The 12085-nt window shown below is 49.7% G+C and overlaps 1 protein-coding gene across 3 annotated transcripts in view; it reads right to left on the bottom strand.

Moving 5' to 3' along the window:
- Positions 1-2057: 2057 nt before the first annotated feature.
- The window catches only part of PPP1R16B (protein phosphatase 1 regulatory subunit 16B), a 110071-nt gene continuing 100043 nt past the window's right edge, over positions 2058-12085 (bottom strand). For all 3 annotated transcript variants that reach the window (XM_004014571.5, XM_042230130.1, XM_027977192.2), the window contains 4 exons: positions 11796-11871; positions 11051-11180; positions 10790-10958; positions 2058-6964 (listed from right to left, as the gene is read on the bottom strand). In XM_004014571.5, the coding sequence (XP_004014620.1) occupies positions 6455-6964; positions 10790-10958; positions 11051-11180; positions 11796-11871 (885 nt within the window). In that variant the 3' untranslated portion in view covers positions 2058-6454. The remainder of the gene's footprint in view (positions 6965-10789; positions 10959-11050; positions 11181-11795; positions 11872-12085) is intronic.

The following is a 12085-nucleotide window of genomic DNA, read 5'->3' as shown; positions in this document are numbered from 1 at the left end:
ATAATAGCTACTCGTCTGATTGCCCTTCAGGGTAGCTAGCTTTCTCTTCTCTCACCTCACCGTTTTCTGCCTGGTGAACCCCTAACCCTGGCTAAACCGCACTCTCCACCCACTTTCCACCTGCACCCAGGCAGACATACAATTCTGGAGAAAAGAAAACACAACGATGTCTACCAATTGTGCCTGAAATTCATGGTCTCAAGTGGGCCCTTAAGGTTGCCTGCTAGCCTACATTTCCCTACTTCTAACTCTTCCTTTCTTACTCTTAAGAGTTTGCCTCCTATTTCACTGAGGAAAATAGTGGCAGTCAGAGAAGATAGTTCCACACGCTCCGCCCACATCTTCCTACCTGTCTGCATCTCTGCCCACATACTGGGCCTTGTATTACTATGGGTGAACTGCCCCTGAGCTTGTCTCTGATGCCTTCCATTTGGGCAGTAATCACCAATCCCTCTACTAGTAAGCTTTTGTCTCTAGCAATTCTCCCCTCGTTCCTGGATGATCAGTCTCCCCGCTTTACTGTTTCATTCCTATTAGCATACAAATATGATGAAATATTTTCCATCCTTCAAACAACCCTCTCTTTACCCTACATCCCTCTAGAGCTTCCTCCCCATCTCTCTCTCTCACTTTTATGGCATAAAGCCTCAAAGGAGTTGTCTGTACTTGCCATCTCCAGTCTTGCTCCCATTCTGTCTTGAATCCTGTCCAATCAGACTCATTCTGCTCAACCAAAACCTCTTGTCATGCTCGTCATGAGGGACTTCCCTGGTGGTCCAGTGGTTATGAATCCACCTTCAATCCCTGGTTGGGGAACTAAGTTGCCACATGTTGCTACAACTAGAGAATCTGTGTACCACTAAGGAAAGATCCTGCTAGACACCACTAAGACCCAATGCAGCCAAATTAATTAATTAAAAGATCATCATGAGCTCCACAGTGCTAAATCCAATAGCTCATTTTCATGCCTCATTCCCTTTGTGTGAGAAAACATATGTACAACTGTAAAGTCTTCATAAATGTGAGAGGTTACCACTAGCATTTAAAAAACAATATACTTTTCAAATCAATGTATGTCCACTGCTACACAGATATCTCTGTTCATCCTCTCTCTCCCCAAACCCAAATCCTCTCTCTTCACAGACCCTGTTTGTGAAGTTTTTCAAGCCCAAGTGGTGGGAACTTCTGTGTCCCTGTCCTGGCAGCCAGCATCCAGAAGGGTCCAAGAGAGAGCACCCTTTTTCATCCTCTTCCAAGATACCCACAAATTTCTGTATGTGATGAAAGCAAGGACCACTGTCTGGGGCCGTGTAACCCTAGAGCTTATCAATCTCTCCATTGCCTGAGGTCAGAAGTGAGGATAACCACGGTCTTACCTGCTGAGTTGTTGTAAAAATGTGAAGCAGTATTTGACTTCCCCACTGTAAACTATATGAGGAGGACAGGGATGGAGTGGGGAGAAGACAGGTCAAGAGAACAGAAGAGGGGGCAGCCTTGTTACATATGTCATCAGACAAAGTGTGGGGAGAGAATGTTGTAGGAGCTATCACAGGGCTCCATGTTAATTTCAAAAGCAACATTTGATAGGATGAAGGTCCTTTCTTATTTTTGCTGTGCTGGGTCTTTGTTGCAGCATGCAGGCTTTCTCGAGTTGTGGTGCAGGGGCTTCTCTTGTTGCACACGCAGCATGGGCTTAGCTGCCCTGAGGCATGTGGGATCTTAGTTCCCTGGCCAGGGATCAAACCTGCACCCCCTGGATTGGAAAGCAGATTCTCAACACTGGACCACCAGGGAAGTCCCTGAAAGTCATTTTCAACCACTCTTATTTTCTTGATTTCATCCTGTTTCACCTTCTTGCAGTCTAGAAAGATACCTGCTCCATGGCTAAGCCCTCAGGCCTCCCTGTGATTCAGGGGCCAACCAGGAGAGGCCTCTGTAGTGGGGGCAGGGATGGGGAAGCCTTCCCTGCCATCTATCCCAGGTATCACCTCTTTGTGAATTCAAATCCTTATAGGTCAAGCAAGTTCATAGCAATGACCACAGTCACACCGAGCAGGTGTTATTAAAAGGCATTTAATTCATCTTAATTAAAAACTCTTTAACAGCAAATTCTGTCACAGGCCTTGGCAACTGGAAGCGACTCCAGGGGCACGCCCCTTTGGGATGCGGTTAAGCCAGGGTCTCGAATGGCCCACCACTGCCACATGTGGCAAGGAGCTTACCTGGAAGTTACTTCAATACAATATCAAAGATCTGCGAGGATTCTTTTTTAAAAAAGGTTTTAAATATATTAGACTCTCTTGATTGCCATTTTTACACAAAGCTGCTGATACAGTATACAGAGATTTAACTTTTTTTTCACATAAAATACATTTTTCTTAAGTGTTCTCTGTACATCAGTGGCTTCTGGTCTGGTGAATTATTGCGGGGGGGCTGGGGATCTGCAGACTTTTCCTGGGTGCACAGAGCCAGGCCCCGCACCTTGGCACTCACAGTGCCCATGGGAAGCAGGCCCTCTGACCAACTGGCCAACAAGAGACTCTTGTCGAGGAGTGCTTCTAGCAAAGGCAGTCACTTCTGCAGAGTCACCCACTGGCCACATGACCCTTGGCTCTCAGGTGCCCTGGGGGAGGGGAGGCTGTCCCCAGGTCACAATAGCAAGAGTTAAATAAAGTCCTTCTAGGCATCCTGTAAGAAGTGCGCTTCTGGAAAGCATCCCAGTATTCTGCTCTGGAAAAGCAAGTGGGAGAGAGAACTCCAGATCAAAAGGTATCTGACACCAATAACCAAAATGGGTCTCATGTTATGACAAGGCCAGCCAACTGGTGGGTAGTTCAGGGGACACACCCTTGTTAACTTTTCTAAGCCTGGTGAGATTGAAACAGTACAGAGCAGTTTCATCAATGCTGCATAATCTGATGGAGAATTACATCCTGAAGTCTTCAAAAGACCTAGGCTTAGGGTTCATTCGACTTCCTGGAGCTACTAGACAGCAGCTCAGTCTCTGGTGGGAGTCACCAATTTTCAGGGTGGGAGCAAGGGCTGGAGCTCACATGGAGCTATGTGGCACATGCTTTACAAATAGCCTCCTTTAATCTGCCAGGAACTGCCACCAGACCTGGGTCTAACCAGGAGCTGGGCATCTGGTCAATCTTGCCAGCTTTCTCTGTGGTCCTTGCTCCGTATCTGCCAGGAACAGAGGCAGATTTATGAGGAAAGGCTTCAATGTTAAAGAAGCTCCTTTTCCTCCCACTATCCACTGGTGGGGCAGGAGGATTAGGTAATAAACGAGCAAGAGACAATGAGCTGAAGAACCTGAGATGCATTTGGCAGCAAATTCCAGGCTCCTTGTTTTTCCAGACACTGACTTAAATCTGCTGTTAGACAGTGCCCAAAAGATGCTGGCTGGAAGGCAGCTATCCTTGAAAGTTCCAGATAGACTTCAGATGTCATCTGCCTGGAACCCAACACCCAGCATCTCCACCATTTAGCGGCAAATGTTATCGAAGGGCGGCCAGGTCAGCAACCTCCAAACTAAAGGAATCCAGTCCAGGGATTCTCAAGAGCAGAAAAGCAAAGGGTTATGGACCAGGACACAGCTTTTCTGTCTCTGAATCAAATGGGGGTTGCTGGTCCTCCAAGGATGAGAACTGTAGAGAGCAGTGTCCTCACTCCACCTCATTCCTCCTTTATCCCCAGAGCCTAACACAGTGCCTGGTGAGCCTCAGCTACTCAATAAACTACAGTGAATAACTCAATGACCTTGGCCCCAGCTTGTCCCTCGACACCAAGGAGATCCACAGGGAAAGTTCCCCTGGGACTTGATGGGAATGGTTTATCTCTGACTGAAAACATGAGCTAATGCCCAAGAGCCTGCAATTGGCTCCTGTCAATCAGCTGGGATTCCCAGCCTTCTGGGTGGGAGACAGTGGCCCAGGAGCAGGAAGCAAGGGAGGAAGGAGAAAATAGCCAGAAGGACTCAGAGGGGGCAATAAATGCCTTCCGTCTCTGACCTCTGAGCAAACAGATCCGAAAACCTGCACGGCTCTCTCCCAGAAGCGTGTGGCTTCCCTCGGGACCTCCCAGCTCACAGCTCTAGAGGAATTCCAGTGTCAGTCTCATCTGAACACTGTTTTTAAAGCCTAAAGGTATGTGTGTTTTGGATCATCCCTGCCCTGACCCAGTCATCAGATGAGATGATAAGAGCCAGCCACAGACCCCAGAGATGTGGCAGGTGTCACGCACACCTGTCTGCAGTCACCTGACCTGACTTTCCACTCTACATTGGATCCACCCTGAAATTGGGGTGGGAAGTCTGATGCTGTGACTCTCCCTGCATCCAGGAGCCACCAGGGGCGAAGTGACTCCTGAGGCCCCTGCTCTCCGGTCCAGCTGCCCTGCACCTGGTGAAGCATCAGCCAGAGCCCTTGGGATCCAGCTCTGCCTCTGGGCTACAAGAGCCCTGGGGGCCACAGTGGAGGACTGGGTCAGACAGCAGACCCCCTTACTAGCACTGTGGCACAAGGGGCCCCCGCCAGCCCCAACCTCTGGCCCAGATGTCTCGCAGGGAGAATTTCTCATAGGTTCAGGAAGAAAAGGGTTAAAGGGAACCCAGATTTGTCCCCCAGATTTCCGAATCTGGACCTCAGGGGCCTCCTTCAGAGCTCTAAAGAGGTAGTTTTAGGACAAGTAAAAGGCGCACGGAGCAGGAAACAGACCTGCAGCTAGTTAGTTACACCAGTAGGTTTTGGCCAAGCCCGTGGACAGCGTCCAACTCGTGGGCAACAATTTCAAAGGGCTCATGAGAGGATGCAGTGGGGAGGAGGCAGACATCCTGTCCCTCGTATTCTTCCCTCCCCAGCATCAGAAAGATTGGGGGCCATGAAACTGTAAAGCTGGCGCAAGACCCAACTCCAGCACCACCACTTGAATGCAGTGCGTGATGCTGGAACACAGATGGGCACCTCAGATCCGCAGGCTTGGGCCAGAGCAGGATAGCAGCCCCTGGGCCAGACAGGAGCTCACAAGAGCCAACCTGCAAACCCACATCACCGGGCATCCCTAAAAGAGCAAAGCTGGGCCGGGAGTCCTGAACATTCACTCTGGGAGAGGTGGGGGCCACAGCAGCCCCTCAGTGCTCAGTCTGATAGTTCAGTCTGAGGAGGACTGGGGAAGACAGGCTGGACTGAAACCATCTGACCAGTCACAAAGCTCGGCCAGGGCACTGGGCTCTGTTATGCTGAACAGAGATGTCTGCAAAAATTAAAAACATGAACTCACTCTCTCCCTGGAAAAGCCCTTCCAACTGAAGCTTCTCCCTTAGCTTCCCTTTTTTTCAATACCAGTCAGTACAACCTAGTCATCATGATACTGTCTGTGAAAGAAAGCTAATTCAGCGATCCCCCTCCGCAACCTGGAGTTTTACAGTCTAAAAGAATTATTTTATCCAACACACTTTTAAAAATGCTACCTTTGTTCCCTCTCCTTGTCACATTTTGAAGCTTCCGTCCAAGAGCAAAATAGATTTGGATTACTCCAGGCGCAGAATTACCTGGTGTTCCACCTTGGCCCCTGGGTGCTTACATAGCTGGCTCTGGGCATGGGCAAGGATGTGGGGGGCAGGTCTACACCCACCTCATCCACCCACTGTGGGTGCATCAGAGTGAAAGTGTTGGTTGCTCAGTTGTGTCTGACTTTTTGCAACCCCATGAACTGCAGCCCACCAGGCTCCTCTGTCCATGGAATTCTCCAGGCAAGAATACTGGAGTGGGTTGCCATTCCCTTCTCTGGGGAATCTTTTGAACCCTGGGATCGAACCCCCATCTCCTGCATCGCAGGCAGATTCTTTACCATAGCTCCCTCTAAACATAGAAGACCTCCTGCTCCCACCAGATGGAGATGACAATACCAAGTTGTTGTAGGACTCCAGGCAAGATGACGGGTCTCAGGTTAGCAGGCTCCCTCCCCTGCTAAAGCCACGTTGGCAGTGGTGATAAAACTGAATCTTAACCTTAGTCCTCTTAGGAAGAGCTCACAAATTTTCAGTCCCACCTGCTTCCCATGAGCCCAGCTGTGTCATCCCTGCACATGTTGACTGAGTGTGAGTGTGTGTGTCTGTGTGTTGATATGTGACGTGTGAGTACTGGTCCAGAGAAGCCTTGACCAACAGCAGAACTAGAATCCCAACTCGCCCTCCCAAAATCTGACAGCAGGATGAGACAGGAAGCCACGAGGGGCCTTGTTTTTGATGGCAGACAATGCGGCAAGAAGCAGAACCATGGGAAGTGGTGATGCTATGGGCAGCTGGCTGAGAGGTGGGTTCTGAGTTCCTCTGGAACGCAGAGCCCAGCTCCCCCTTCCCGCCCCAGCTGCCCGCCCCCAGCCAGGGCTGCTGGGCTGGCCTGGACTCCAGGGTCCCTCTCCCCGCGCATCTCTCTCCTCCATCCCACAGAGACTAGGAGATGCGGCAGCAGCCATGGACCTTCTCCTCCATCTCCTCTATGGGGGCCTTGAACTTCAGGAGTGGGGGGTCTCCACTGGTGACCGTGTAATACACCGAGGTCCCGTTGCTACTGTACGGAGAAGTTCTGCCTCCAATCAAGGGGGCCTTGCCTTCACTGCTGCCCTCGCCCGTCCTGGACATGCCGCTGCCCAGGTGGGTGCTCAGGAAGGGATGGCTGAGCAGCTTGGCCGCAGCCCGCTGCCTCTTCAGCTCCAGAAGCGTCTGGGGGCTCTGTTCCTTGTAGCCACTCCAGGACGGGGTGGCATCGGCCACGCCAGGGTTGCCATAGGCCATGCTGTAGTCGGGCACCTCGTGCACTTTCCAGACGTCCCCGTTGGACAGCGCATACTGGTAGGTGCTGACCGGAGCCCGGAGGCCATTCTCAACAGGCACGTCCATGTCGCTGCGTGGGATCTTGGTGGGAAACTCGGAGAGCAGCACGGGCTTCTCCAGCCTGGGGTTCTGAGGGCGAGAAGGACATCATCATCAGCCGGCTGGGGGATCTGAACCCCAACCCTGCTTGCGCCTCTACTGAGGGCATGATTGCTTGAAACCATCCTCTTCCATTTTCCCTACCTGGGTAATAAGACCTCCGTTTTCCTTTGGGGAGTCTCACCAGTTGTGGGTTTTGACAGACCCAACTGACTCCCATCTTTGCTCCAGGAGATAAACCATAACCCCAGGACCTGGCCAATCAATAAACTCACTATTGGAATTGGTTCAGGAATGGGTTCAGAAATTGGTTCCATGAAACTCAACCCTGGGACTTACTAGAAAAACTAGAAAAACTGGGGAAGAGCAGCTCTGTTTCTATAGGAACTGCAGGGGTGAGAATCATAAACTGGGGAGACAGTGCGTTAAAAGGTCTGCTTGGCTGTGAAACCAACATTAAGGAAGAGAGAGCATGAGACAGAGACACTGCACCCTCGTGATACGTTTTCTTTTTTAAAGATTTTTTTTTATGTGGACCATTTTAAAAGTCTCTACTGCATTTATTACAACATTGCTTCTGTTTCTATGTTTTAGATTTTTGTCCTCGAGGCATGCGGGATCTTATCTTCCTGACCAGGGATTTAACCCAGACCCGCTGCATTGGAAGGTGAAGGCTGAACCACTGGACTGCCAGGGAAGTCCCCTGATGATATGTTCTGAGCCCCCGCATCCAGTTGGCCCAGACTTTCCAGTTAACCAAGCCAGTGCATTCTTTTTGCGTCTGTAAGTCAATCTTAGTTGGGCTTTTTGGTCACTGAGAATCCTCTCCCTATATTCCTGGGATAGCTCTTCTCCAAATGGGAGAGGTTCTTACTCAGAGATCTTTTACACCCAGAAATCCCTGGGTAACAAGAGCTTTAAAAGGAGGTGCTACCTAGAAACTCTAAGGAAAAGGTGGATACATTGACAGTAACAAAAATATAAAGCATACCAAAAATCACTATAAACAAGGTCAAAAGACACACAAAAAACTTTTTTTGGCCACAGGACAGCACGTGGGATCTTAGTCCCCCAGTCCCTGCCCCCTGCAGTGGAAGCACAGAGCTAAAACACTGGACCCCAGGGAAGTCCCCCCACTTATTTTTCTGTAAACCTAGAAATAAACCAAAAAAATAAAGCCTATTTGTTAATAAATAAATAAATGAACAAATACAATGCCTGAGTCCGAAGCCTGGAGACTGATTTAATTAACTGAGATTATAGTCCGGACATCAAGTTTTTTAAAAACAAAAACAAAACACCTCCCCAAGGTGATTTTCTTGTACAATTTAGATCATGAACCACTGGTTGAAGAGACAGGGTTGTCTTATCACGGCTGTGCCTGCTATCAGGGAGTCAGCTCTGCCAAAAGTGGGTACCACAGCCAGCCCTGGGGGCTATCAGTGCAGAGTTCTGTCAGAAATCTGACTTGGGAGTCAGGCTGAGCAAACACACCCTTAGATCAGTGGTTCTCAAATTCTTGCATGCATCTGAATCCTCTGGAGGGCTGGTTAAAACACAGAGTGCTGAGTCCCAGCCCCAGGGTTTATGATTCAGTCTATCTCGTGTGGGGCCTGAGAACCTGCATTTCTCTTTTAATTGGAGGATAATTGCTTTACTATGTTGGGTTGGTTTCTGCCAGACATCAACATGAATCAGCCATAGGTATGCATATAGCCCCACCCCCTTGAAATTCCCTCCCACCCTACCCCCCATCCTACCCCTCTAGATTATCACAGAGCACCAGGTTGAGCTGGGCTTCCCTGGTGACTCAGACAGTAAAGAATCTGCCTGCAATGCGGGAGATCTGGGTTCAAACCTTGTGTTGGGAAGATCCCCTAGAGGAGGGCATGGCAACCCACTCCAGTATTCTTGCCTGAAGAATCCCCACGGACAGAGGAGCCTGGAGAGCTGTACAGTCCATGGGGTCCCAAAGAGTTGAACACGACTGAAGTGACTAAGCACACACTCATATCTGTGGGGTAGAAGGGCTGCCTGGAAAAGGGAACGTAGGAGCTTTCTGGGGTGACAGAAATGCGTGTACTCATTGGAAAGAGGTCATTGACAAATTCGTTTAAGATTTCTGTAGGTTATAGAAGCTACACCTCAATCACAAAGAAAAGAGAATTAAAGCATATCGGGGAAGCATCTGAAATGGGATTTGATTCCAATCTACAGCTCTTCTTTCCTAACCCCCAAGCTTAGGTGGGCAGGGGCAGAACAAAAGCTCCGAGTGTGCGGGCTCCATCCCAATCGGCGTTTCAGTGGGGATTCTCTCTTTTAAAAAAAACCACTTGGCATCGAATCTTTTTTCTTTTTAACATTTATTTGGCTGCGCTGGGTCTTTAGCTGTGGTTTATCCCCTGATCAGGGATCAAACCCAGGTCCCTTGCACTGGGAGCAAGGAGTCTTAGCCCTTGGACCACCAGGTAAGTCCCTCTTTTTGTTTTTACTCTTTTTATTTTATATTGGAGTATAGTTGATTAACAATATTGTGACAGTTTCAGGTGGGCGGCAAAGGAACTCAGCTAGACATATACATGGATCTATTCTCCTCCAAACTCCTCTCACAATGGAGATTCTTTAGAGCAGATGCCTTCACTCCTGCCGGCAAGACAAGCCCTCACATGACCTCCTTGTTCACACAGGGAAGCAGGGTCCCACTGAGACATTTTGCATCCCCCCAAGCAACAGGAACTAGAAATGTTTTCAGCTGCTCTTTGTGTGATGGTAGAACCACAAAGGTACACCACTGCTGGTATGGTCAGCCCCTTCCTTCTTGTGCCCAGTAGTTCTGCTCTGGCCCCAAACTTGCATATTCTACTCAGCAAGACTGCAGCCAGGCACGGGCCTGAATGCATCTGTACTGAGTCAAATAGTGTCCCCCCGAAACTCACATCCACCCCACATCTCTGAGTGTGACCCTATTTGGAAGTAGAGTCTTCACACGTGTAATCAGTTACATTAAGATGAGGTCACACTGGACGAGGGTGGGCCCTAATCCAATGACTGGTGTCTTTCTAAGAGAAAATAGAGACAGACCCGTACACAATGAAGGCCACATGGAGACAGAGGCAGAGATTGGAGGCACGATAGCAAAAAGCCAAGGAATGCCCAAGATGTCAGAAGCTAGGAGACAGGCATGGAACAGAGGCCCCTTCCGATATCCAGAAGGAACCAAGCCTGTAGACAACTTGAGTTTTAGACTTCTGGTTTCCAGAACTGGGAGAAAAGACATTTCTCTCGCTTCAAGCCACCTAGTTTGCGGTAATTCATTACAACAGTTCTCAGAAAACAATACAGCATCTTAGGAAAGCGGTTTAATGCCCAGATCATTATCTACTCCTAGAGCCAGCTTCTTAGACGTTCTATAGCCAGCCCCTATATTTTTCAAAAATTTTCTTCCAACCCGATATCTCAACACAATTCTCAACATCTTGTTAGGTTTCCCCTAAAAAAGTTTTAACACCCTTCTCTCCCAGAGTGGCCGCCCTACTGAACCTTTTCCTCTGGGAAGCCAGAATAAAATCTCTCTTCTGCTGGAGCTCAAGCAGGCACATGGTGATCACTCACTCCCTGGCAGTTATGAGCCCCTACTGTGTGCCAATCACCCAGCTCTGACGTGAACACGTCCTACACTTGCCTCAATAACCATGGTAGGCACCCCCTCAGACAGGACCCAGCTGGTTTAAGGGCGATGGCCAGCTGACCTCCCTCCGAAGGCTCTGAAATAAAGAAGCAACGCCAGGCTGGGGTTCCAGCCGTTCCCCTCCCACGGCAGTGCTCACTGGGGCTGGGTGGGAGGCAAGCTCTCACCGGGTCCTTATTCTCTTGGTCTGTCCTGGTCTCCCTGATGTCCCCGTTGTAGGTGGAGTTCCGCTGATCCTCGGATGCACTCCGCTGCTGCCAGAGTATAGCCTCTCCCTCATACTCCTTCCTGTACAGGTTGGTCCTGTCGGACAGGCTGGCTCGACGTACCACCTTCCTAAGGGGAGAGGGGGGTACTGGGAGGCTGCTTCCAGGCTCCATGGGCAGGAGCATCCTTGGGCGCCCCTGGCTGTCCCGCCCCCAGCTCACCCTCGGCTGCCCGCGCTGGACGTCCTCCTGCTCAAAGATGATTTATGCCTCAGCTGCGACTTCATGATCACATCATGCTTGTGTTTCAGCTCCAACAGCAGGACTTTGAACTCCTCCTCTTCACACAGGTCTGAAAGGGTGGAGGAGTCCATGGTAGGGGGCAGAGAAGGGGCTGGTGATCCCCGAGGGCCCCCCAGACCCACTGAAAATTCACATCTTCTGGGGTGTGGTTGGAGGGAAGAAAGCAGTGCCAGCCTTATTTCCTGGGCTACAACCCAATCCTTAGAGGAGTGTAAGAAGAGGAAACCCCAGGTCCCATGCACAGTCCCAATTCACAGATATGACTGAAGGATTCATACACCTTTGATCGCTTCCAAGAGGAGTCATCAATTCTCCACTGATAGAAAATATATCAAGAGAAACCAGAAGGTACCCCACAGAGCCCAAGCAAGACATTATGAAAAGAGCCTGAAATCATATATCCCCACCCACTCAGTCCCTCTCATCCTTTAGTTCATCTGTCTACCTATTCGCTGAACCAGTCATCCATAGATTCATCCTCTGCCCACCCATCCTCTTAATTCATTCATCCATACATTTACCCAGTTATCCATCCATTAATCTACCACCCATTAATTTATTCATCAAACTATCCATCTACCATCTATCCAACCATATATTCAACCATTTATCCTCCACTCATCAAAAAAATCAATGAGTGCAGGCGTGGTCCTTCTGAACTTACCAATTGGCATCTCATCCATGGATGTCCTAGCACTGAGACTGGCCCCATGGGACACCAACAGCTCTGCCATCTGCATCTGAAACACAGGAAGAAGCCCGGGTTCCCCCCTGCCCACAGCTGAGAAAGCCTAGGAGTCGGAGAGAGTGAGAGTTCAAAGCTTCTTAGGATGTGATCCAAAGAATGGTAGGGCAAAGCTGACTCCCAGGGAAGGCTCTGCTCCCTAAAGCCGGGAACTCCGGCAAATGCAATAGGCTTGACACCTCCTCCAGCATGACTCAGCCATACCGAGG

This window comes from Ovis aries, chromosome 13 (genome assembly GCF_016772045.2).
Source record: "Ovis aries strain OAR_USU_Benz2616 breed Rambouillet chromosome 13, ARS-UI_Ramb_v3.0, whole genome shotgun sequence".
Taxonomy (NCBI): Eukaryota; Metazoa; Chordata; class Mammalia; order Artiodactyla; family Bovidae; genus Ovis; species Ovis aries.
The sequence above is the reverse complement of the archived record's forward strand: the minus strand, read 5'-3'. Positions and strand labels throughout refer to the sequence as shown.